The sequence below is a fragment of the Mustela nigripes genome, chromosome X, assembly GCF_022355385.1.
Source record: "Mustela nigripes isolate SB6536 chromosome X, MUSNIG.SB6536, whole genome shotgun sequence".
NCBI lineage: Eukaryota > Metazoa > Chordata > Mammalia > Carnivora > Mustelidae > Mustela > Mustela nigripes.
In genome coordinates, this window is record NC_081575.1 from 40,572,353 (window position 1) to 40,598,215 (window position 25,863).

Consider the following 25,863-nt stretch of genomic DNA (forward strand, 5'->3'; position numbering starts at 1 on the left):
CACCCAGATAAGTTGAGCCCAGAGTTCTAACCCACTGAAATGGTAAGATAAATGTGTCTTCATAACTTGTTACACAGCAATAGAAAACAAATGCAGTGCTCCGTGTCCATTCTGGCCTCTTGGTGTCCCTTCCTGCACTGCAGAGGCTAAAACAGCTGCAAGGATATTTTCCAGATTCCCTTGCAACTAGGATTCTGGAAATATTATAGGTCAATCAGATGCACACTCATGAGATTTGAATGGCAGAAGGGAGGCGAAGGCTATGCTTTGCCATTTCTGCTGGTAAACATGGTTGTGAAGATGTTTGCTTGTTCTATTGCAATTTAGTCACTAGCTTGTGGGTGGTAAGAGGTGGGATGCTGGGCATCTCTTTTGCTGCTATAAATCATAGCAGGTGGAGCATGGATCAGTGAGTAGCAGCTGTGGTGTTGGCTTCATATCATGGTAGCAGGAAGTAGCAGTTTCCTAATGGCAGAAGAATTAGCAACTCCCTTGGTGGCCTGGTTCTGTGGTGTGGTTTTGGAAGCTGTTCTTGAAAGTTCAATTTAGAGTCAGTCCTCTTGATAATTCTGTAAGCCACTTAATGTCTGGTAATAAATCTTTTCTGCCTTAACTAGAGTAAATTCTGTGTTCTGCAACCTAACTTTAATAGAGAAGTCCTCAAGTGATAACTGAGTTAAGTGTGAATAAAAATAGAGGGAACATTCCTGAACCTCATCAAATCTATCTATGAAAGACCCACAGCAAATATCATCCTCAATGGAAAAAAGCTTGCAGCCTTCCCGTTGAGATCAGGAACAAGACAAGGATGCCCACTTTCACCACTCTTGTTCAACATAGTATTAGAAGTCCTAGCAACAGCAATCAGACAACAAAGAGAAATAAAAGGTATCTAAATTGGCAATGAAGAAGTCAAACTCTCTCTACTCACAGATGACATGATTGTTTATATGGAAAACCCAAAAGACACCACCCCCAAACTACTGGAACTCATACAGCAATTCAGCAACGTGGCAGGATACAAAGTCAATGTGCAGAAATCAGTGGCTTTCTTATACACTAACAATGAAAATACAGAAAGGGAAATTAGAGAATCGATTCCATTTACTATAGCACCAAGAACCATAAGATACCTGGGAATAAACCTAACCAAAGAGGTAAAGGATCTGTACTTGAGGAACTACAGAACACTCATGAAAGAAATTGAAGAAGACACAAAAAGATGGAAGACCATTCCATGCTCTTGGATCGGAAGAATAAACATTGTTAAAATGTCTATACTGCCTAGAGCAATCTATACCTTTAATGCCATTCCGATCAAAATTCCACCAGTATTCTTCAAAGAGCTGGAGCAAATAATCCTAAAATTTGTATGGAATCAGAAGAGACCCCAAATTGCTAAAGAAATGTTGAAAAACAAAAATAAAACTGGGGGCATCACGTTACCTGATTTCAAGCTTTATTACAAAGCTGTGATCACCAAGACAGCATGGTACTGGCATAAAAACGGACACAGAGACCAGTGGAACAGAGTAGAGAGCCCAGATATGGACCCTCAACTCTATGGTCAATTAATCTTCGACAAAACAGGAAAAAAATATACAGTAGAAAAAAGACAGTCTCTTCAATAAATGGTGCTGGGAAAACTGGACAGCTATATGTAGAAGAATGAAACTCGACCATTCTCTTACACCATACACAAAGATAAACTCAAAATGGATAAAAGACCTCAACGCGAGACAGGAATCATCAGAATCCTAGAGGAGAACAAAGGCAGTAATCTCTTCGATATCAGCCACAGCAACTTCTTCCAAGATATGTTTCCAAAGGCAAAGGAAACAAAAGAGAAAATAAACTTTTGGGACTTCATCAAAATCAAAAGCTTCTGCACAGCAAAGGAAATAGTCAATAAAACAAAGAGGCAACCCATGGAATGGGGGAAGATATTTGCAAATGACAGTACAGACAAAAGGTTGATATCCAGGATCTATAATGAATTCCTCAAACTCAACACACACAAAACAGGCAATCATATCAAAAAATGGGCAGAAGATATGAACAGATACTTCTCCAGTGAAGACATACAAATGGCTCTCAGACACATGAAAAAATGTTCATCATCACTAGCCCTCAGGGAGATTCAAATTAAAACCACATTGAGATATCACCTTACACCAGTTAGAATGGCCAAAATTAACAAGACAGGAAACATGTGTTGGAGGGGATGTGGAGAAAGGGGAACCCTCTTCCACTGTTGGTGGGAATGCAAGTTGGTGCAGCCTCTTTGGAGAACAATGTGGAGATTCCTCAAGAAATTAAAAATAGAGCTTCCCTATGACTCTGCAATTGCACTCCTGGGTATTTACCCCAAAGATACAGATGTCATGAAAAGAAGGGCCATCTGTACCCCAATGTTTATAGCAGCAATGGCCACAGTCGCCAAACTATGGAAAGAACCAAGATGCCCTTCAACGGATGAATGGATAAGGAAGATGTGGTCCATATACACTATGGAGTATTATGCCTCCATCAGAAAGGATGAATACCCAATTTTTGTAGCAACATGGACGGGACTGGAAGAGATTATGCTGAGTGAAATAAGTCAAGCAGAGAGAGTCAATTATCATATGGTTTCACTTATTTGTGGAGCATAACAAATAGCATGGAGGACATGGGGAGTTAGAGAGGAGAAGGGAGTTGGGGGAAATTGGAAGGGGAGGTGAATCCTGAGAGACTATGGACTCTGAAAAACAATCTGAGGGGTTTGAAGTGGTGGGGGGGTGGGAGGTTGGGGTACCAGGTGGTGGGTATTATAGAGGGCACGGATTGCATGGAACACTGGGTGTGGTACAAAAACAATGAATACTGTTATGCTGAAAATAAATTAATTAATTAAAAAAATATGTAGTAATAAGTAAAAGTAGTATCTTTTTTTTAAAAAAAGATTTTATTTATTTATTTGACAGAGATCACAAGTAGGCAGAGAGAGAGAGAGACGGAAGCAGGCTCCCTGCTGAGCAGAGAGCCCAATGTGGGGCTCGATCCCAGGACCCTGGGATCATGACCTGAGCCAAAGGCAGAGGCTTTAACCCACTGAGCCACCCAGGCACCCAAGAGTAATATCTTTTAGTAAACAATTTTTCCTTTTTACTGTAGGAGATTTGTAATATTTATTTATTTATTTTTATTTATTTTTTAAAAGATTATTTATTATTTGACAGAGAGAGAGAGAGAGAGCAAGAGATCACAAGTAGGCAGAGAGACAGGCAGAAGCAGAGGGGGAAGCTGGCTCCCTGCTGAGCAGAGAGCCTGATGCGGGGCTCCATCCTGGGACCCTGAGATCATGATCTGAGCCGAAGGCAGAGGTTTAACCCACTGAGCCACCTAGGCACCCCTGTAATATTTAAATTTTTTTAAAAGATTATTTATTTATTTATTTGACAGAGAGAGATGACAAGCAGGCAGAGAGGCAGGCAGAGAGAGGGGAGGAAGCAGGCTCCCTGCTGAGCAGAGAGCCCGATGCAGGGCTCGATTCCATGACCCTGGGATCATGACCTGAGCCGAAGGCAGCGGCTTAACCCACTGAGCCACCCAGGCGCCCCTGTAATATTTAATTTTATAAAGACAAGTAAAGCCAACCTTATAACACATTTAATTTAATATATAAGGTATAACACAGTGGTTCAGTTTAACACAACAACATAAGATTTTTCATATTAAAAACAACTTATTTGCTTAACAAGGTAGCAACTATAAAACTATGTGTTCATCTTATTTCTCCTGCAGACTCTGAAAATAAATGTTTGCCTTTTTAACTTGCATTTGTAACCACTTTGCAATTCAAAAATCTAAGTATTTAATTTTAATTAATATAGGCTGAGCTTTAATATTCAGACTTTAAAATCATATCAAATATTAATAACATATGCTTTTAAGAAAGTATCTTTTTTGTAAATATAATTGACAAAATATTCAACAAAGTATGTGTAATAGAGCCTTTGTATATAAGCATAAAACCTTGTGTCTTTCTAGAGCTACTATAATTAAACAATCATTGCAAAATAGCAGATGTATGATAGTTTACATATAAACTATTAAGTAAACTCTAAAATTTGGACACATTTCAGCAAATTATTTCCAAGAAAAGGCATAGATGCGTACTGACCAACTGTATCTTTAAGTGATAATTTCCTTGAAAAGAAAAAATTGACCAAATCATTTTAAAGACAACACTAGTAAGTATTTGGCCAAGTCCAATTTATGAGATTTAATTAAAAGTAACATATTCTGTGATGAGGAATCCCTTTGTTTTAGGCCTTGTTCACAGTGGACTCTTGTCAGAGGCTGACTATACCAATTCCTTTCCAGAAAGGGAGACGTCTTGGAATACTCTAAAGAATTTTTGCCCTTTTATTGTTTCAAATCTGAAGTCAAAGGGTTTAAAACCAAAGCCTTTCATGAAAAAAGAAGCTCCAAAGTATGATCTCTCCCCATAATCTCCTAAATGAATTGATGAATAAATTGCTCTTGTCAAAAATAGCACAGAAGATTGAATAGGTGTGGTTTGCTTGTTTTTGTTTTTTTTCTTTAAAGTGCTAACAAAAGCCCATTATCTCTAAATGGGCTTTCATTGTAATGACTGAAATATAAGCAGCATGAAATATAGAAATCACACATCTAAATCAGACAGATGGTCAAAACTTTTAAGATAGACACCAGCAACTACCTTAACTATTATTACAGACAAGTATACTTTATGAACTTGCCAGACTAACACTGTAATTCAGTCTATTTAATGCAGCTTAAAACATGACTGGTGAAAATTCAAAATCTAAAGCTAGAACTAAAGCACTCACAGGCTACTCTGAAACAAATGCCACAAAAAGCAGTGCTCAGAAGAATTCCAAGTAATTGCTCAGTCTAATGAGAGACCTATATAGTTAACTGAATTGTTTAACCCTTCTGAAGAGACTGGCTTTATCCAGCTTAAAATTAAATCCAACATTTTTTCTCCTTATATTAGTCCAGAATTTTGAGTTCTTGACTTGTTTTTATCACAGAGTTAGAAGTGTGTCAGCAGCTTCTGAACCGCTCTCAGGTAGGAAGAATGTAGAAGTTATTAAAAAACCATTCATTATTATAAAACTGAATGATATTAACTTTAAAAAGTTAGTATTATTTCAGTTAGATAACTTGAAAATGAGGTTTCCGTATGGTAATCACTTAGATAATTAAGGCTACAGATCTAAAGGCCTGGATTTCTAAAGCATTCTAATAGGACCGAGGCAATTTGGAATGTAAGGTTTATCAATGACATGTCAGCATTACATTTTCAAAATCGTCAGTAATTCATATGTAAATAGCAGTACAAATTAGGTATTTTCTTACTAAAAGTGATATGGTAGTGCCCTCTGGTGGTAACATTTAGCATATTCCCCTGATATTTCATACTACGAACTATAAAAAGTTCATTTATAATGAAGAATATCAAAATTAGAGATTACCACAAAGCAATGAATCACTGTGCTTCCACATCTTTTTTTTTAACCTTCAAACACACCGGTAACAAGATAAATCCCTGATCCCTATTCCCAAAAATCAAACTGACAGCTATAGGAATCTCAGTAAACTTGTCTATAATAGGCAATTCCTGTTAAGAGATTTACATCTTGGTTCTACAGCTTAACTGAGAGGTTTTTGCATTTTCTAGTTTCACTTTTACATCTATGGGTTTCTCAAAAAACCTCACCAATGCTGGTTCATTCAACAAAGACGCAAGAATCTGTTCAAATGCAAATGACCACTGAGGTTCTTCCCTCAAAGAGGAGGGATCTTTCTTCAAGTGGCTCTCTGTTTTCCCCTCACTGGGTACTCCAGAAGCACAGACTGTACCAGAGAATTCTTTGGCTGATGCTGTAGGGCTATGTAGTTTCCTTCCAACTTCTTCCATCCTGAGCAAAAGGCTGGTTACAACAGCAATGGCTTGATACAGCGACTCTTCTTCAGGGTCCCCATGAAATAAGTTATATAGAGTCTTTGAAAACTGAATGAATTGTGACTGAAAGATATAAGTTAGAAATACCACATTTGATATTAGATTGAGCAAAAAGAAGAGAACTTAGAAGTAAACAGTCTCCTATTTAGAATTTATACCATTAACCCGCACCATAGAAGTTGCAAAAAACTAAAGACTAATTCCCCAAATAAATCTTGGCTCTAGAGAGATGGGTATAAGCCATGGAGGAAAATGCCTTTTAAATCTTCTCAGATGTTACCTAATAGGAGTACATTATATACATATATATACAATAATTCTTGGGCAGCTTACCTGTCAGCATTCCTTCAATGTTAGATGGTACTTCTTTAGAAAAGATTTATTTTGCAGGCGGCAGAGGGAGAGGAAGATTCTTTCCTAAGCCAGATCTTGATCTCAGGACCCTGAGATCACGACCTGAGCTGAAACCAGGAGCCAAATACTAAACCACTGTCTGAGCCACCCAAGAACCCCAGTGGTCCTTTTAATTAGGCAAATTCACCTATTTCCTTACATATGAATTATATATTCATTAACCAATCTTAATGAAAGGCTTAATAAGGAGTTCCCCTTAATCTCTCCAAAGGGCTACAGTGGGCAGATCAGCTAGAAGGACTTAAATTTATGCAAGAATGTTTTGGAAACTATCTAGTAGTACAAGGTAGCTCCACAGGGCCCATTTAGACATGTTTCTCTTTGAAGGCTGAGGTGGGACCCAAATGGAGAAATAAATTGGTGTGTTTGCTAACTGCCCCTAGATAATCCATAGACATTCCTAAAAGATATTTGTCAATTAAAAAAAAAGCTGATTCTAACACAATAAGTCAATCACCCTAACAGAAAAGTTTATCTGTAAATAAAAAGCAAATATAAGGATTAAGAGTTTGGCACTATTTATTTTGATTAAGGATGTACTTAAAATAAATAGTACCAAACTCTTAAGTTTTATTTCTCTTTCTCAGTCTGTAGCACTGCTTATTTATAAAAATTTTAGAACATCATATTGATTCATTTTAAAAAGTACTTATTCAGCTACCATACTGCCCAGTCCATGAGGAATACCGCAGTTTGATTGTTCTCATTTTGGTAAAGTTCTGGAAATCCTCAGTATCTACACCAACAGATTTTAATTTAAAAAACATAAGAGCATAAACTGAACAGTTTAAGAGACAGATTTGGAATTTTGACAAGTAGTATTCATTAGTATTGTTCCAGCAGGTTAAATACAAGATGATCAGAAACCAGCATGTGACCTATTTTAGTAACTTCTTACTCCTAGTACCACCTAACATTAGGTGTATCATCTAGTAGGCACCAAAAAAATGTTTACTGAAAAATGAACACTTCTAATAAAGCTGGAAATAGGAAACATTGCATTAAAGGCATTAAAGCAGAAAATCATTTAAAAATTTGCTATTCTTCTGTGCACATATGAAACTTACAGAGATGATATGTAGATTAACTATTTTTCTAATAGCATGTTAGCTATTTTAGAGCTGAATACACCCATATTCATAAAAACAAACAAGAACCTAGAATTTTTTATTTGAAAAAACACTATACCTGATTCATTCTTGGTAAATCCTTAATGTTTTCTTCTTTTTTGGAAAGCTCATCTTGCCATTGACTTAGATATGCTTGAATATCAACTTTTCCTTTGCCTGTATGAGTGGAATAAAACCATTTCATAATGAACAGTCCACTCTATTTCTTCAGATCTCGGAAGGAATAACTACTATTGGAAATTATTTCATTAAGATGTGAGATTCTATTAATAACCCAGAAAATTATCTGAATTTACCTTTTATCTCACCCACTGGCTTTCAGAATCTGTTCTCCATTTCCATTAAACTAAAACTTTTACTTTGGTAAGTCTGGGGACTGGGGAAGATGTAAAGAGAGAGGGAGAAGGATGCATTTTAAATAGTACACCCTGACTTGACAATGTAAATTTCACCTAGATGTTCTCATGCATACTATTAAGTTTAAAATAGCTTCTATATGATGTTCTTATATGCAGATTCTGAAGTGGTCTATAGTGGCTCTTCTTAAAAAAATTCGAAACACTACTATCCATTCATTCCTCTGAAGAGTTTAATGAAGATAATTTATGTGACTATTAATAATTACTTAAAACTCATTGGAAAACTAGGTAGATATACTGAACAACCTAGGGAAGATGTTGTTGTATTTAAATAGCTCTTTAGCAATTTGTTATTTTTTGACTAAATATTACTCAAAAACATAAAAAGGATGATGGATTTTTAGAGAACAATTTGACAGCCTTGATCAAAATATTAAATGTACATATTCTTTGACACAGCATTCTCATACCTCTATGAATTTATCCTATTCTAAAGAAATGTGTATAAAAGTATTCTACAACATAAGTATAAAATGTTTGTTCCAACAGAGTTTGTAATACAAATAACTGGAAGTGACCTAAATGTCCATCAGTACTGGGCTAGTTACTGAGTTACAGTACAACCAAAGAATGGAATACTCTATACCCATTAAAAAGAATAAGACAGATCCAAATGTACTGATAGGAAAACTCCCATGATATATCACAAAACTGAAAAAGCCAATTGTAGAACAGTATTTATGGAATTTTCCTTTCTTTCTTTCTTTTTTTTTTTTTAATAAAAGAGATGTCTGTATGTGTGTATACACAGAAATGGGTCTGGAAAGGATACAGAACAAAATGTTTTCACATTTACTTCAGGGTGGAGTTCAGTGGGGGTATGAAGACTTCTGTTAAATTTCTTATATTATCTACTAATCTCATAATTGAAAATAAATATTTTCAAAATAGTAAAATTAAATGAATATGGGTCATTGACTGTAAGTTCTGAGACTTAATTATCAAGACAAGAAAGATTAAATTGTTAAACACACAGAAAAGTGAAAAGGCTCTCAGGACAAATCAATAACCTTTAAACAGAATCCACTACTTGCCTTTGTAGCTAACCCCATTCACAAAAAGAGTGACTTAAACTAAATGATATTCTTAATCATAGTACCTTTTTCTGGGCTGTTTTTCAGTGATTCTGCTTCCTTCACATTTGTAGGCTTGGAAACTACAGGAAAAAAAAAGGCATTCTGTAAAATATTTAACAAGTAAATACCTTTTGAAAGTAAAATAATATTTTATATAAAGACTTAGGGACATGTTATTTTCTTCAATTCAGGAAGCCAATTTTAGCTGACATGAACTCCTCTCATCAGAAGAAAAAATTCCAAGAACGTTTATAGTAGAGATTTTTAAAAAAGATTTTATTTATTTATTTGACAGGCAGAAATCATAAGTAGGCAGAGAGGCAGGCAGGCAGAGAGAGAGGAGGAAGCAGGCTTTCCGCTGAGCAGAGAGCCCGAAGCGGGGCTCCATCCTAGGACCCTGAGATCATGACCTGAGCTGAAGGCAGAGGCTTTAACCCACTAAGCCACCCAGGCACCCCTACAGTAGAGATGTTTATAGAAAAATATTTATGAAAAAAATCCTAGAAGTACACCAATTATTATTTATTTCTGGGTGGTATTTTCTTCCTTATGACCTTCTTCAAACTAAACTGTGTTACTTTTATTATTAGGGGAAAAAAGCATGCAGAAGGTCAGAAGATTGAGCTACTAATCCTGATTGTGGCAATAACGCATTGTGAACTCTTGCACAAGTCACTTCTCTATTCTGGGTCTCCATGCCCTTACCCATATAAATTAAGGGATTTGATGAGTTGATTTATAAGGACTCTTCAAACTTAATATTCAAACACCAACATACAGTAATTATAAACATATATTAATCAGCACTTATCCCTCTATAAGACATTCATGTTTATTTAAAAAAAAGGCGAAGGACACAAAAATGAGCTCATAACACTTCCAAATTATGTCTTGGAGACAGACTCATCCCTGTCTCCTACACCTACAGTGATTTATAATAAGTATTCACTGTTTGAATAATAGCTATGACCTTCAATCATCAAAGATTCTATTGTTTCCACTGTATTTTAACAAGGCATGAAAATGGTCAGATACATTTTAGAAATTTCTGCAACATAAAGAAGAAACAAAATGAGTTTTCTTTTTAATCCTCCAGTAGACAAAAAAATTCCATAAATCAAAACCCAAAACACATTTCAGTTAATTAGTCAAATATTTATGGGGTACTTACCATGCATTTAGCTCTGTGCTAAGTGTTATGGTAGCATAAAAGAAATATAAAGTAAAATTATCTCAAATTTTATTAATGGTAGCTGGGGTAAAAAATTTTTTAGCCAAGAAGATCTCTATGAGTGACTACTCATCAAAAAAGACATTTTTAACTGATATTTACCATGGAGCTGACTGAAATAAAGTAATTCTTCCTTGGAAAGTTCATCTCCTTGTGAAGGGTCCTTAGAGTTCACTTCAGTATAAGCTGAAAACAGATAACCCAAATCAATTTACTAACAATAACAATTTCCTGGTCAAGGAAATCTGGGGGCAGAAAGTTAAACAAAAGGTCACTATAAGAAAGACATTTGTGAAGAAATGTAGAAGTGGTACTACTCTATAGCAAATAACAAGAAGAACTTGATCACTCTGAGCTCCATGAGTTCTCTTACTTGCTTTTTAAGAGTTTTCTGAGAGGGCGCCTGGGTGGCTCAGTGGGTTAAGCCGCTGCCTTCGGCTCAGGTCATGATCTCAGGGTCTTGGGATCGAGTCCCGCATCGGGCTCTCTGCTCAGCAGGGAGCCCGCTTCCTCCTCTCTCTCTCTGCCTGCCTCTCTGCCTACTTGTAATCTCTCTCTGTCAAATAAATAAATAAATCTTAAAAAAAAAAAAGAGTTTTCTGAGAAAACTAAGAAAACCTGGCATTTCAAAATCTTTGAAAATGTAACCTTGGTCATTTAAGAACATCTTTGATGATAAGGCAAAATGAAGTTGAGTTTTCTTTCCATTTCTGATCTTCTACTGAAAGCATATTCATTCCATAGCAACATTAAACATTCTAACAGTAATTTGATTTGACAATGTAAAGTCCTTCATAATTAAATTATTAGGTGGTTTAGCTTTGGTTTTTAATGCTCTGTTTGTGATCTGAGTGTGTGAAGAGTCAAAGATGGCTTTTAGATTTTTGGTCGGTAAAGAATGGTTCCTGGCTATCCTGGGAAGACTCTGAAAGAAATCCCAGGTGTGGCTTTAGACAAATTATTAGGTGCTGTTTGCTTGTGTGAATTAACCCTATCTAAACTAAATGGTACTTTTGCAATGTTCCTTTAGCTTAAAACCCAAGACTGTTTTCCCAAAATATGGAAAGGTTGGTGGAAAACACTGAAGAAAACTGGCATTATATGGTAACATTAGGGCAATATGGTAGAACAGAAAGAAACCTGAGCTTTTAAGTCAGACCTCGGTTTGAATCCCAGCTATGCAATTTATTAACTATGTGTTCTTGGCCCAATAATTTAATCTTTCTTAGCCTTAGTTTCCTTATCATCAAAATTGGAAGGACATTACCACTTCTCAGGGATATTGTGAGAATTAAGTAAAAGAATACCTTAAAGTAAATGCCTCAACAGAGCAAGTGCTCAATAAATGGTAGCTTTTATTTTGCTTCCTCTTCCAAATGTTTAATATTTCTGCTGTCTAGTCTCATTTTTTTCTGGATAATCTGCAGTATTCCACAAGTTTGGCAGTTTGTCTAGAGTTAAATTCTACTCCCCAACTGACAACAATAACAACAATATCACATTTCAATATTATACCAATATTCAAATGGTAGGTAGTTCTTATACATGACCTACCATTAAACTACTATCTTTGTTTGCTGGAAGAAAACTTGTGAAACTTGTGAACCCATCTGTTACAGAGAATATCTTCCACAGATTTCACTGTAACTAAGCAAAAGTACTGGACATATGATCCAAGGGCCACAGTGAAGTAATGACCTGATATCATATTGAAAATTATGTTATTTATTAAAATTTAATATCTGCAATTATACTTGTTAAAATGGAATCAACTCCTATACATCACTAAAGACTGTTAAGCTCTTACCTGGAGGAATATGCAGCTTAAAAAGCAGCTTAAGTTTCTCAGTGAAACTTCCATTGTACATTATATCTGTTCAATAAAATTCAATGACAAATTATCATTATTTTCAAAGATCATTCAATCAATTCCAGTGATACAAATTAAGGTACAGATATTAGCCAGTAATTAGGATTCAAAAACCTTCTGTTACTTAACCTAACAGTTAAACCACCACCTAGACAGCCAGATTCTCTCCTTCAAGTATATAAGCAAAATACCCTTTATCAGAAGGAAAAATGCTGATTTCCCTTCCCCCCAAACTAAATTTTCTTTTTTCTTTTAAATGAGGCCTTATGCCTCATCTGAGGAGAGAACAACTCTTAAAGGGACAATTCCTGATAAGAAAGTATGCTGGGGTCTCTGGAAAAGCAAAGGAACAATGTAACTGGTGAACTATCTACAGGTACAACATGGTTGTTGGATTACTTCTCTACCAATTTTCTAGGTTATGTGGTTGATTTTTACTGATGGGTGAAGAAGCTCTTTTTGAAGTATCGATGTGCCTGAGTGGGGGAAGATACAGATATTCTCTTTCTTCATGTTAACCTTTAAAACATCCATATGTAACAGCTTGTTCTTCTGAGAGGGCTGAGTCAAAATGAGACCAATATACTTAGTTTCAGTTATAAACCCAGAAAAAGGTCCACTTATTGCTCAAGTTGGAGATAATGTAACTCAGGCTGATAAAATCTGACTAAATTAGCAATAACAGGCACTACTAAGTACTTCTAGGAGTAGCTTTATTTTTGGCTTAAAAAAAATTACTGGACATCATCCTACCAATTGCAGAGGAGAATTCTTTGAAGTTTATAAGGCAGTCAGAGTTTTCATCCAATAATCTGAATGTCCATAAGGCTAGTGAATCTTTGTTTGCAGAATGAGCCCAGGGACTCAACAAGTGATATAACACTCTGAACTGCTGGCAGTCAATCTGATACTGTTCCAAATATGGCAGACTGGGGTCATGGTACTTCAGTACTGGACAACTCAAGCACCAATAATAAGAAAAAAACAGCTCTTTCTATGAAAAATAAAGAGGAAAGTCAGTAAGTCATAAGAAATAATTTTATAAAATTATTTTCTTTTAAGCATGCGTACTAAAAGAATTAAAGATAAAATATTTAAGAGTGGTTGTGGTAAAATTTTGCCTAAAAGTGTTATTTTTCACTTGAAGAAGAACAACAGTACCTTAAAGATGACATAAAGTTCATCCAATTCATGAAGGCTCAATTTCACATCTTGTGATACAACACGCAGCTTTAAAAAGATTAAAAGCAGTTTAGATTTTAACACTTCAGTATTGAAATTCTTCTTGAATCCACTGAGAAATCCCCCTCTGCTAGAATAAAATCATTTTCTTCTTTTTAAAAGAATAACAAAGATAAATACACCAATTTTGCCCTTTAAAGAGGTTGTACATAGACTACAGTTCAATTCTACTCTGACATGTACTTTCGCCTTCATCACTTCATACCCAGAGATCATTGCCAAAGGACATCCATTTAATGTCTATAAATATAAGCAACAGTATTCTAAGTCTCCTTCCACATATTCCTCTCTTGCCTCTGAGAAGTCATCAAGTGGGGCTGTCATTAAACACTTCAAAGACATTGGGAGAGATGTGCATTCCCCTCTCTGTGCCAAGTAACATAATCCAAGAAGTAATAAACTTAGACAATATGCAGCTTTATCCTACTACATGATGAATAAGCATCAATGGTACAATGAGTTTGGTATTCGGTAAATTTAAAAGAGTAAAGATAAAAGAATTAGTAAAATTGGAAATTAAAAATAAATGAAATAATAAAACACTCAATAAAACAAAGAGGTGGTTAATTTAAAAAAAGTAAAATTGGCTAATACCTGGCAAGTGTGATAAAATAAAGCAAAAATAAACATCATTGAGAAGTAAAATGATAATGTAAACATAGGTATAGAGGTCACTTTTAAAGTGTCCAGCACAGAGGAGGTAGCATTAAATATCTATTGAATGAATTCTAGAAACTTTACACCAAGCTATCTGAAAGTCTAGATGAAATGGATAATTTCCTAGGAAAAAAATTAAAATACCGAAGTAACCCAGGAAGAACAAATTCTGGATAGAACTGAAAAGGTAATAAAAAATTTGCCTTCTACCAAAAGGCAGCAGATCCAGATGGTTTTATAGGCTCAATTACTCAGACTTTCAGGTAATGTATAATTCCTATGTGATCTAAACTATTCTCAAGCATAGTAAAATATAATTTATTTCAAAATTCATTTTATGAAAAAAAAATTCATTTTATGACATGAGTGCAACAGTGATATGAAAACTAAAGTTAGCACACACACAGAAAGAAAACTGTAAGCCAGTGTCACTTTAACACAGATGTAAAGAACATAGCTATGTAGCAAAATCATCAAAACAGAATGTTGAAATAACAATATGACATGACCAAATAGGATTCATTTCAAGAATCCAACAGAAGTCTAACATTAGCAATTCCTTAATATAATCCACTACATTAACAAAGCAGGAAAAATATATAATCGCAAGATATGGAAAGTTCTTTTGATCAAAGTTAACATTCAATATTCATTTTTTAAAAATGTTTGAACCTGAGTGAATCAGTAAGGCTCCTGGTCAACAATAGGCTACTAGTATGGTTGACCCTTGGGGTTTAGGAGCACTGAATACCCCCCCCACAGTCAAAAATCAACATATAACTTTTGACTCCCCCAAAACTTAACTACTAATAGCCTATTATTGACCAGAAGCCTTACCGATAACCTAAACAGTGGATCAACACATATTTTGTATGTTATTTGTATGTATTTATATATATTATATACTGTGTTCTTACAATAAGCTAGAGAAAATATTAAGAAAATTATAAAAGAAAATACATCCACAGTACTATATTTATCAACAAAGATCCACGTATAAATGAACCCACATAGTCCAAACCTATGTTGCCCAAGGGTCAACTGTACTTAATTTTTTGGGAAGTCAAAAGTAATAGGTGGATTTTTGAGTGCACAGGGAACTGGGGCCCCTAACCTCTATGTTGTTCAAGGGTCAACTGTATAGTATGTCCATACTATGGTATATTTTCAGTATGTTAAGAGAAGTAAGGGAGGTCTATATGTACTGATATGCAATGACCATCATATATTTCTGAGTGAAAAAAGTAAGCTGCAGAACAAAGTAACTGATATGATCTCATTTAAAAAACTATATCACCCCCCCCACACACACACATGAAAACCAAAACAAGGGGGCTTATGCCAACTACATCACAGTAACATCATTGAATTATTTAATTGAAAGCTAAACCTAGAATCTTCAAAAATGTTTTTTTTCCCAGACTGGCATCTCTGAGGACGTGGTCTTTAAGCAAGTAGTTTTACAAAAACAGTACATGCTTATGATAAAAGCTCAAACAGAAGGATGCATACACAGCCAAGTAAAACTCTCTCCCTTCCAACCAGCAATTTATTAATCCCATTCACCAGAGGCAACCAATGCTAACAGCTTCTTATGCAGTCACCCTAATATTGAAAGTAGAGTATTTAAAACACAGTTTTATATCTTTTTCACTGTATCTTAGATTTCTGAGGATAATAATATATATTAGCAGCACTGACTGCTATGTAGGTCCGCTGTTCTTACTGATGCAGCACATCACAAATATGTTATGCTTAAATGCCTGTATCATAATATTCAACAGTAAAGGTCAAATAACAAAACATTTTGGAGAAATCAACATAATTCAACTAGAAGAGAATAATTTACTTCCTCTCAAAAAAATTTAGAGTAAGCTAAGCTGTGGCAAGAATCTAGCTCAAAAATTTAGTTATATTCATTTTTTTTGCATGCAATGTCAATTTTTTAAAGGAAGTTGGAAAAAAAACTGTTACTCCAACTGCTTCTCCCTCATTGGGTAGAGATACTCACCACATTTTGCTTTGTTGTTTCCTCTAGGGTCTGTATGACATATAACCTATTTCGACAGCGCATGCTGTGTATATCTTCATAGCGAATATTACCATATTTCTGAAAAAAATATGATTTCAGTAGATACTCATTCATAATAAATATCCACTTCTCCTACAATTGAATTTCATCAGACTCAATTCTCAGAGGCCTTGGTTCTATTTCTAGCTATTTTCTTAACTTGTTCAGTGGTTATGCCAATTTTCACCTCCCACATTTCAGTTTTTCATATATTTACTGGAGAGAATTCTACCTACTATCTGTCTAGACTAAGTACAAGAACATAGGAAAAAATTCTTAGTCTCTAAGAAGAGAATAATTTTCACCTTTTTATATGGTGATAGATATTTAAAAGTGGTCATTACCTGTGAAAGCAAATGAATTTCGTTTCATTTAAAGAATAGCAAACTGAAGCACAGGAGGCTATATAACCTAGGAACAGTTCACAGAAATCACTTTTATACAATGGACTATTACTCAGTCATATAAAGAAGGAAGTCTTGGCATTTGCAACAACATGGATGGACCTGAGGGTATTATGCTAAGTGAAATAAGTCAGACAGAGAAAGACAAATATGACATGATTTCAATTATAAGTAGAATCTAAAAAATAAACAAAACAAAATTCAGACTCATAAAGTGAAATTGGATTTTAAATTATGTCTTTACTTGTATTATCATCTTACTTTTAACATGCCACTAGAGATAGAACTATAGTACCAATCATTTAAATTATACTATGCAATTATATTTGTGGTATTAAAAAAAAACTTACCTCATTTGACTCTCTAATCAAATCTGTAATATCCACTTTCATATGACTGCTTTTTTCATCACTCACATTTGAACCCTGCTGAACACTTGAAGGCAATGGGCTATCCTTATTAGTGACATTGTCAAAGAACCTATCCAAAAATAACAGTAATACAAGAATGAGTGGAAGTAAAATGCAAGAGGAAGTAACAGCTAATTTCTCCCTAGTTAGTTAGAGGTTAGTGTCAACTGAGAGGACAGAGGATGATCTTATGAAGAAGTGGAATTTGAAGGTGGTTAGGAATTAGGAGGACAAGGGAGCAGGGAATGGGATGGTGAAATTATTTCAGAGGCAGGGAGGAGAGTACAAGGAAAGCAAACAGGCTCAGAGAGTACTCAGCAAACACCACATAGCCCAGTAAGGGTGGAATATAGGCTATGTAGAGGCAGGAGAGGAGAAATAAGAAAGGTACACTGAGGCCTTAACACAGAGTATTCTGAATGTTCTGAATGCTCTCAGTGTTTAGCTTTTATTCTGTACAAAATGGTATTTGATGCATCATTCCAGCAGTTACCCTCTTCAAATATTCATTCATTTAGCACACACATATATGGTACACACACACACACACACACACACACACACACTACACAAGTGCTCCAATATAAAATAACATTCACAGAAAAAGCACTGGATAAATAAAACTCAGCCTACCTGAATGAAATTGCTTGAAAGCCAGAACAATTTCTTCCACTGGATATTTAACATTATTAACTACTCTTCCCCCTTCAAGTCACTTTTACACAATAACACTTCATGGCTCAACTTGGGACTATGAAAAGTCCCAGCATACTGAACCAACAATAGTAGTATAAATGTGTATGTTACCAAGTGGTTTACTTCAAAAGGGATTTACTCTTATTGTATTCTATTTGGAAATAGAGAAGGGGACTTTAGTCCTAGATTTTTCATGCAACTAGCTCTGTGGCATTGGGCAAATTGTTTGAAGTTTCTAGGGCTCAGTTTCCACATCTGTAAAATAAGGGAGCTGAACAACATCATCTCCAAGCGGCTCTCCAGACTGAAACACTATGATTCTGACAGTACCTGTTTAAAGCTGTCACGGCTTCAGCATCATCTTTACATGTGAGCAGTTTGTCCAAATTATAGTCAAGTATTGCCAATCCCAGCTGTAAAATAGCCTTTATTCCATCATAGAAGAAGCAGTCCACCACATTCACAGCACTTTCAATAGGCAGCACACTAATAAAAAGTGTGAGGAACCATGAGAGAGAAACTGAGGAAAAGAATGTCATATCAGTCATGTGTTCTGTCAGCTGGGGAAGGTGATCCCTGATAAGTTCTTCAAAGACTGCCTGATCCACCAAGGCACCTGGCAAACATAAAAGGAAGTTTAAAAATGAACACTTTCAAAAGGATTTGTTTCTGAGACCTTCCCACTTGTTAGTATGCCAATATATCTCATTTCTATTCCTTAAATTATAAAATTCTTCAGTGCCTTTTCTGTATTTCACACATCTCTTTAGCTGCTAGCAAAGTGTCATGCATCAAGAAGCACTTGAGAACCTCAGTTCAAATTTGTTTGAAGAGTAATTTATTGAATCTTTATTATGTGCAGAAACCTGTAATAGGTACCATAAGAGATATACCAATTAATGAAATAGCCTCATCTTCAAATGGCTTAATATCTGGTAGATCTAATATCTAGTAGATTTATTCAGTAAGATAAATACACAAACTGTAATGAAAGACAATATAATCAATAACCCAGCCATGATACTGAAGGCTTACAAGGGCACAAAGCAGAGACTACATATGGTATTGTGGTAGTTTCAAAATCTACAAATATCCGATGACTAAAGAAAATGTCATATAATTAACTAACCAAGAACTTGATCCTTCTTTCAAATCTGGCAAGTATGAATACAGTTCGTATAAACATGGAGACTTTAAGCTGGTTAAAAATCTACCTTTCATCAAGAAACAATTAACAATGTTCCAGTAGCTCTGGATACTTTAGATCACCACTGTTTCAGCAAAACAGAGAAGGTAAACCTAAAATTTCTATTTTATTAAGAAACGGACCAAGTATTTTCTTAGAAAATCAACGTATTAAACAATCTTTCCAATCATATACTCAGTACAAAAAGCACTTCTCTTCAGCATGTCAGTGAAGAGACATTTTGATACTGCTTGCATTTTGTATATTTCAAAACCTAATTGATCAGTTCTCCCATCTGATATGTAATTGGATAGATAACAGACATATAAGAAAAGAAATATGTGCTTATCTATGGGATGTATGTGTGTGTTTTACCAATGATTCGACGGTTAAAATAATCAGGCAACATTCGTTCACACACAGCAACCAGAAGCCAAAAAGCTTCTTCCTCTTTTGCATAGAGAAGCAGCACTGAAGTTAAGATGTTCATTGCCTAAAATTCACAGAAAAAAATGATAAACAAACAAATAATAAATAAATAAATATTGTTTGGATGATAATTACATTTCTTCTTCAAACCCTAGTTTTCAGCAATAAAAACTATGAAAAAATAATCACAATGGAAACATATAAGAACTCTGAGCCAGTCCAAAGCAAAACAAGGTGAATTCAGGCTAATATTGGCTGATCAGTTTACTTAAGAGCAAATTCAAAGAAAATAAAGCAGTAATACAAATGTAGAACAAAATAAGTTAAACCTCTATAATTTTAGACTAATTTCAATGAGTAAAATATCTTAATTATCACAAATCTGGGAAAAAAATAATGCTCAAAAACACATTAAAAATTGGAGAAAGAAATTTCATCTGTATTTTTTTTATTGTGCTGTTAGTCACCATAAAATACATCATTAGTTTTTGATGCAGTGTTCCATGATTCATTGTTTATGCACAATACCCAGTGCTCCATGTAATAATACATGCCCTCCTTATTCATCAGTATTTTCAACTACCTACAGAACATCCTTCTATCATCCTCAATTATGTTCAAAATGACATCAATTATCCTCAACTGTGTTCACACTAAACTTCTTTTTTCTATTAAATAGGATTCTCTTCTTTGCTCTCCTAATTTTCATCATGCTAGAAATCCTTTATCTGCCACATCCAATTTGTCTTTATAGCCTAGAATTTCTTCTTATAAAATGTCTTTTAGATCTGCTTTATCTTCTCTATTCCACCTTTTCTCCTTCTAATCTATCTTGCATACAAATATCAGATCATTACTTTTATATAACATTTGGCCACAGCAAATCCTTTTATTATAAAGGAATAAAACTTTAATATATAGAATCTGGAAAAAATGGAGATGTGTGAAGAAAATTAAATCTCCTGTATCTTACCTACCCAGAGATCACCACTGTTAACAAGTTGATGTGTGTGTGTGTGTGTGTGTGTGTGTGTGTGTGTCTTTTCCTTCCTTTTTCTGCCTTCTAAAATCTGGAAAAAATCTGTTGATTTTTTTCACTAAGCATCACATTATACATTTTTGATGACATTAAATAATTATTTTCAAACACTGTATTTAATGACTATAAAATAATCCAGTAAATTGAATATACTCTAAGTTATTTAACCATTCTACTACTGTTGGACATTTGGTTTGGATCCAATTTTTCACCATTATGTATAACACAGCAATGAACATCTTTGTATATAAATCTTCATCCAACTGTTTTACTCTTTTCTCAGGAAAGATATACAGCAATGAAAGTATTCAATCAAAGAATGCTATTTTTATTTTTTATCTTTAAAGCTTTTATTTATTATCTGAGAGACAGATAGAGAATGCACAAATGGGGGAGAGGGGCAAAGGGAGAGGGAGAAGTAGGCTTCCCACTGAGCATTGAGCCCAAGCAGGGGCTCAATCCCAGGACCCTGAGGATCATGACCTGAGCTGAAGGCAGATGCCTAAATGACTAAGCCACCCAGGAGCCCCAAGAATATACTACTTTTAAAGACATGATATTATTGCCAAATTGTATTACAGAAAGACTACCAATTTATATTTCTGACCAATAGTGTTTGAATGTTTATTTCACTACTTCTTTGCCAATACTAAATACTGAGAATTGTAATAATTATAATTGTCCTTGTTGATTTGATATTGAAAATAGTATTTCATGGTTTTAACTTTAATTTCTTTGAGGCTGAACTTTCTTTTTTAGGCCTTATTAATCCATCTGTACTTTTGGTTCTATAACTAATCTTTTCATGTTCATTGCTCATTTTTATATTTTAACATTTTTCTTATAGATTTATGTACTAAGGATGTCGATTATTTGCTAGATCTGGCACAGTATTTGACCTCAGGTTTAGTTTTTAAAAAAGATTTATTTATTTATTTGAGAGAGAGGAAGAGAGTGTGCCCAAGCACAACAGGTGGGGGCAGGGTGTGTGGTGGGGAGTGGAGGGGGTGGCTTGGTGGAGGGAGTGACAGAGATAATCTCAAGCAGACTCTTTGCTGAGCATGGAGCCTGATCTGGGGCTGATCTCAGGACCTGAGATCATAACCTGAGCCAAAACCAAGAGTCAGTCAGATGCTGAACTGACTGAGCCACAGAGGCGCCCCTCAAGTTTACTTTTTACTCCATCAAGTTTCCTATTCAAGAAGTCATAATGGGTGGGGTGTCAGTGAAAATGGCAGAGTAAGTCCCTCTGAAAATGTTCTCCTCTATACAGGCAACAAGGACACTGGCTAATATTGTCAGAATCAATTTTTCAGAACTCTGGAAATTAACTGAAATCTTAGAACAATTCAGAAAGCATTTATTTAATAAAATGGCTGAATCTCATTAAAAAGTGAGCTCTTTGGCATTTTAAATTGCCCTATACCCAGCCTCCCTCCTCAGCTTCATAGTGGTCTTAAAAACCAACATTTCAGCAATCATGGTTAAAAACACCTAGCAGCCAGCCACCTTACAGAACAGACAGGGGCTAGAGTTCTTTAGGAGCTCCATTTCCACATAATTGTCATTATTTGACCTCTCTGATGGTTTCCTTCCACTGAAAGACCCCACTCACAAGGCTGCATTTACTTGACCTAACACAGGGTTCATGGTAAGCAAAGAGCCTTTCCCCCAGAGTGTTTGTTGAAAACAACTGGAGACAGTTGTTGAACACATCTGTGGCTTGCTGAGGCAGTGGTTAACAGCTGGGTCAAACGACAGACTAAGAAAGGGTTAAAATGAAAAGCTGGGGAATGAGATATCCATAGGGGTACTAACCAAAAAATAAAAAGCAGAGAGAGAAAGGTCTTAAATTATTAAAATCAGAAAATAGTGAACATTATTACCAATCTTAACAGGAATAAAAAGGACTATAAGGGAATGTGCTAACAAATTAGATAACCTAGATAAAATGGATAAATTCCTAGAAAAACACAAACTACAGAGACCAAATTAAGAAGAAATAAAAAAATCTGAATAGACTTATAACAAGCAGAGACTGAATTAGTAATGAAACAATTTCCTGCAAAGAACCCTCTAGGAACAGATAGCTTCATTAGCAAATTCTACCCAACATTTAAAGAAGAATTAACATTAATTCATTATAAACTCTTAAAAAAAACAGGAGAGAAAGAAATACTACCCAGCTCATTCTTTGAGGCCCTGATGCCAAAACCAAAGTTATCTCAAGAAAACTATGTATCAATATATTTTATGAAAATAAATTCTATGTTCAAATTTATGAACAAAAAATTCTAAACAAAATACTAGCAAACTGAATCTAATAACACATAAAAATAATTATACACCAAGACCCAGTGAGATTTATCTTGGAAATACAAAGTGGTTCAACATGTGAAAATCAATCAATGTACTATAGGATATTAATAGAATAAAGGGAAAAAAAATCACATGATTATCCCAATGGACAAAAATCGTTTGACAAAAATCCAACACCCTTTCATGATAAAAACATTGAAAAGAGTAGGAGTATATGGAAACTTCCTCAACCTAATAGAGAACCTACAAAAAACCCACAGCTAACATCATACTTAATGATGAAACACTAATTGCTTTCTCCTAAGATAAATCGTAAGACAGGAATATGCATTCTCACTACCTCTCTTCAACACTGTACCAAAGGTTATAGCCATGTCAATTAGTCAAGAAAAAGGAAAAAAAAAAGATACCCTGATTGGAATGGAAGAATAAAAATATCACCATTCAGAGTATGATTTTATATGTAGAAATTCTAAGGAATCCACAAAAAATCTACTAAAACTTAATAAGCTCAGCAAGATTGAAGTATACGAGATTAGTATATATAAATATCAATCTTATTTCTATATGCTGGCAGTGAACAATTCAAAAATTAAATCAAGAAAACAATTCTATTTACTATATCAAAAAGAATAAAATATTTAGAAATAAAATTAACAAAGGAAATACAAGGCTTACGCAGTAGAAACTATAAAACAACTTTGAATGAAATTTAAAAAGAACTAAATAAATGGGAAAGAAAGATATCCTGTGCTTGTTGATTAGAAGACTTAATTGTTAATATGTGGTATTCCCCAAGTTCACCTACAGAGTCAATATAAAGGATTATCAAAATCACAGCTGGCTTTTTCTTTTCTTCCCAGAAATTAACAAGCTAATACTAAAATGCATGTGGAAATGCAAGGAACCCAAAAGAGCCAAAACAATCTTGGAAAAGAATAAAGATACAGGACTGACATTTCCTTACTTCAAAAGTTACCACCTAGCTGTAGTAAAGAAAAAAAGTGTGATACTAGCATAAGAATAGAAATATAAATCAATGAGACAGAATTCCAAGTCCAGAAATAAACCCTAATATTTATGGTCAACTGATTTCCAACAAGGGTGCTAGGGTGATTCAATGAATGAAAGAATAGTTTTTTCAGCAAATAGCACTGGAACAACTGGTTATCCACAAGTAAAGTAATGAAGCTGAACTCCCTCCATACACCATATACAAAAATTAACACCAAATAGTTCAGAGACCTAAATTTAATCATCAAAACTATAAAACTCATAGAAGAAAACATAGTAAATCTTTTTAAGCTTGGATTAGGCAGTGGCTTCTTAGATAAGACATCAAAGGCACATACAACAAAGAAACACAGATAGACTGGACATTATTAAAGCTTTAAAAAAAACTTTAACAGATTAAATTAAATCAAGTTAAAACTGTTGTGCTTTAAAGGACACCATCAAGAAAGTGAAAGGACAACATACAAGGTAGGAGAAAAATTTGCAAATATTATATATGATAAGGGATTGGTAACCAGAATATATAAAGAACCATTAAAACTCAACAGTACCAAGATAAAGAACACAACTTTGCAAACGGGCAAGGGATTTGAATAGCTTTTTCTTCAAAGAAGATATATAAATAGTCAATAAGCATATTAGGGAAATGCAAATCAAGACCACAATGAACTACCACTTCACATTCACTAAAATGGCTATAATCAAAAAGAAAGACAATAAAAAGTGTTATTAAGGATGTGGAAAAATTGGAACCCTCAGTACATTGCTGGTGGGAAGTTAAAATGGTGCCGTCTCTGGGAAATAGTTTGGCAGTGCCCCAACATGTTAAACATAGAGTGACCATATAATTCAGCAATTCCACTTCTAGGTATATACCCAAAATAATAAAAAAAAATGTCTATACAAGAAGCTGTACATGAATATCCATGGCAGCATTATTCATAATAGCCAAAATATTGAAATAACCCCAAATGCCCATCAACCATTGAATAAACAAATATGGTATATCCATACAATGGAATGTCATTCAGCCATACAAGGAATGAAGTAATAATGCATGATATAAAATGGATGACCCTAAGTGAAAGAAAGTAGACACAAAAGATCATACATTTTATTATTCCATTTACATAAAATGTCCTTAACAAGCAAATTCACAGAGGTAGAAAAGTAGATTAGTGATTGCCTAGAATTGGGGATGGGGTGAATGGGGAGCAACTTAATGGATATGGGGCTTCTTCTGGGGGTGATGAAAGTGTTTTGGAATTAGGTAGTAATAGTGGTTGCATGACATTGTGAATATAATAAAAACACTAAAGGGTCAAGTTTGTGGTATGTGAGTTATATCTATCTCTCTCTATATAGATTCTCTCTCTCTCTCTCTCTCTATATATATAGAGAGAGAGATAGAGGGAGAGATTAAAGGAAGGGAAAGAGAAAAGAGAGAAAGGGAAGAAAGAAAAAGAAGAAAATAGATTAAATAGATGGAAGGAAAGGAGGGAGGAAGGACAGAGTGAAAGATAAATAAAGTAAGCTAGCCAGTTAGTCCTAATGAGTCAGTATGGCTTACATGGCTTCTTGATCAAAAGAAACAAAACCTGCTTATCAGATTCAGACTTTTCCCAGGCTTGAATGAATCTCCATGATCTTGTCCCACACAAACTTATTTACTTCTTTGATTCCAGAATCAACCTAGCCAGCCTGATCTCCATGACAGGCTTATTCTCACCTGAATGGTATTGCTTATATTGTTACCTTAACTCAGAATAACTTTCCTCTTGCCCTCCATGTTTCTAACCTTATTCTCATCTTTTAGAGAGTTTTATTTATTTATTGAGGGAGTGACTGAGAGAGAGAGAGTGCATGTGTGTGAGCGGGGCAGAGGGAGAGGGAGAGAGAGCACTTCAAGCAGACTCTGCTGAGCATGGAGCCTGACATGGGCCTGATCCCACGACCCTGAGGTCATGACTGGAGCAGAAACCAAGAGTCAGATGCTTAGCTGACTGAGCGACGCAGGCGCCCTCTAATCTTTAAGAAGTCAAAAGCAAGTGCCACCTACTCTGAAGGTGGCTCTACACTACTACATATAGACAACGTCATAGACTCTGTGAGTGTTCATTCTTTGAGGAAAGAAGCACTATGCTTCTTACCTCTCAGAGATCCTTAAATACCCTAAATACTTGTGATTTAGGTGATTCATTCACTTAAATTGCTTTTTAAAAAAATTCTCTATTGATAAGATTAATGAATAGATAGGATTG

At 34.9% G+C, this 25,863-nt stretch overlaps 1 protein-coding gene across 1 annotated transcript in view; it reads right to left on the reverse strand.

Moving 5' to 3' along the window:
* Nucleotides 1–3,641: 3,641 nt before the first annotated feature.
* The window catches only part of TBC1D8B (TBC1 domain family member 8B), a 56,041-nt gene continuing 33,819 nt past the window's right edge, over nt 3,642–25,863 (reverse strand). The window contains exons 11-21 of the mRNA XM_059385376.1: nt 19,177–19,294; nt 17,946–18,231; nt 16,860–16,989; nt 16,046–16,144; nt 13,297–13,365; nt 12,889–13,129; nt 12,073–12,138; nt 10,368–10,451; nt 9,058–9,114; nt 7,598–7,695; nt 3,642–6,058 (exon numbers count right to left, since the gene is read on the reverse strand). Of these exons, the coding sequence (XP_059241359.1) occupies nt 5,663–6,058; nt 7,598–7,695; nt 9,058–9,114; nt 10,368–10,451; nt 12,073–12,138; nt 12,889–13,129; nt 13,297–13,365; nt 16,046–16,144; nt 16,860–16,989; nt 17,946–18,231; nt 19,177–19,294 (1,644 nt within the window). The 3' untranslated portion in view covers nt 3,642–5,662. The remainder of the gene's footprint in view (nt 6,059–7,597; nt 7,696–9,057; nt 9,115–10,367; nt 10,452–12,072; nt 12,139–12,888; nt 13,130–13,296; nt 13,366–16,045; nt 16,145–16,859; nt 16,990–17,945; nt 18,232–19,176; nt 19,295–25,863) is intronic.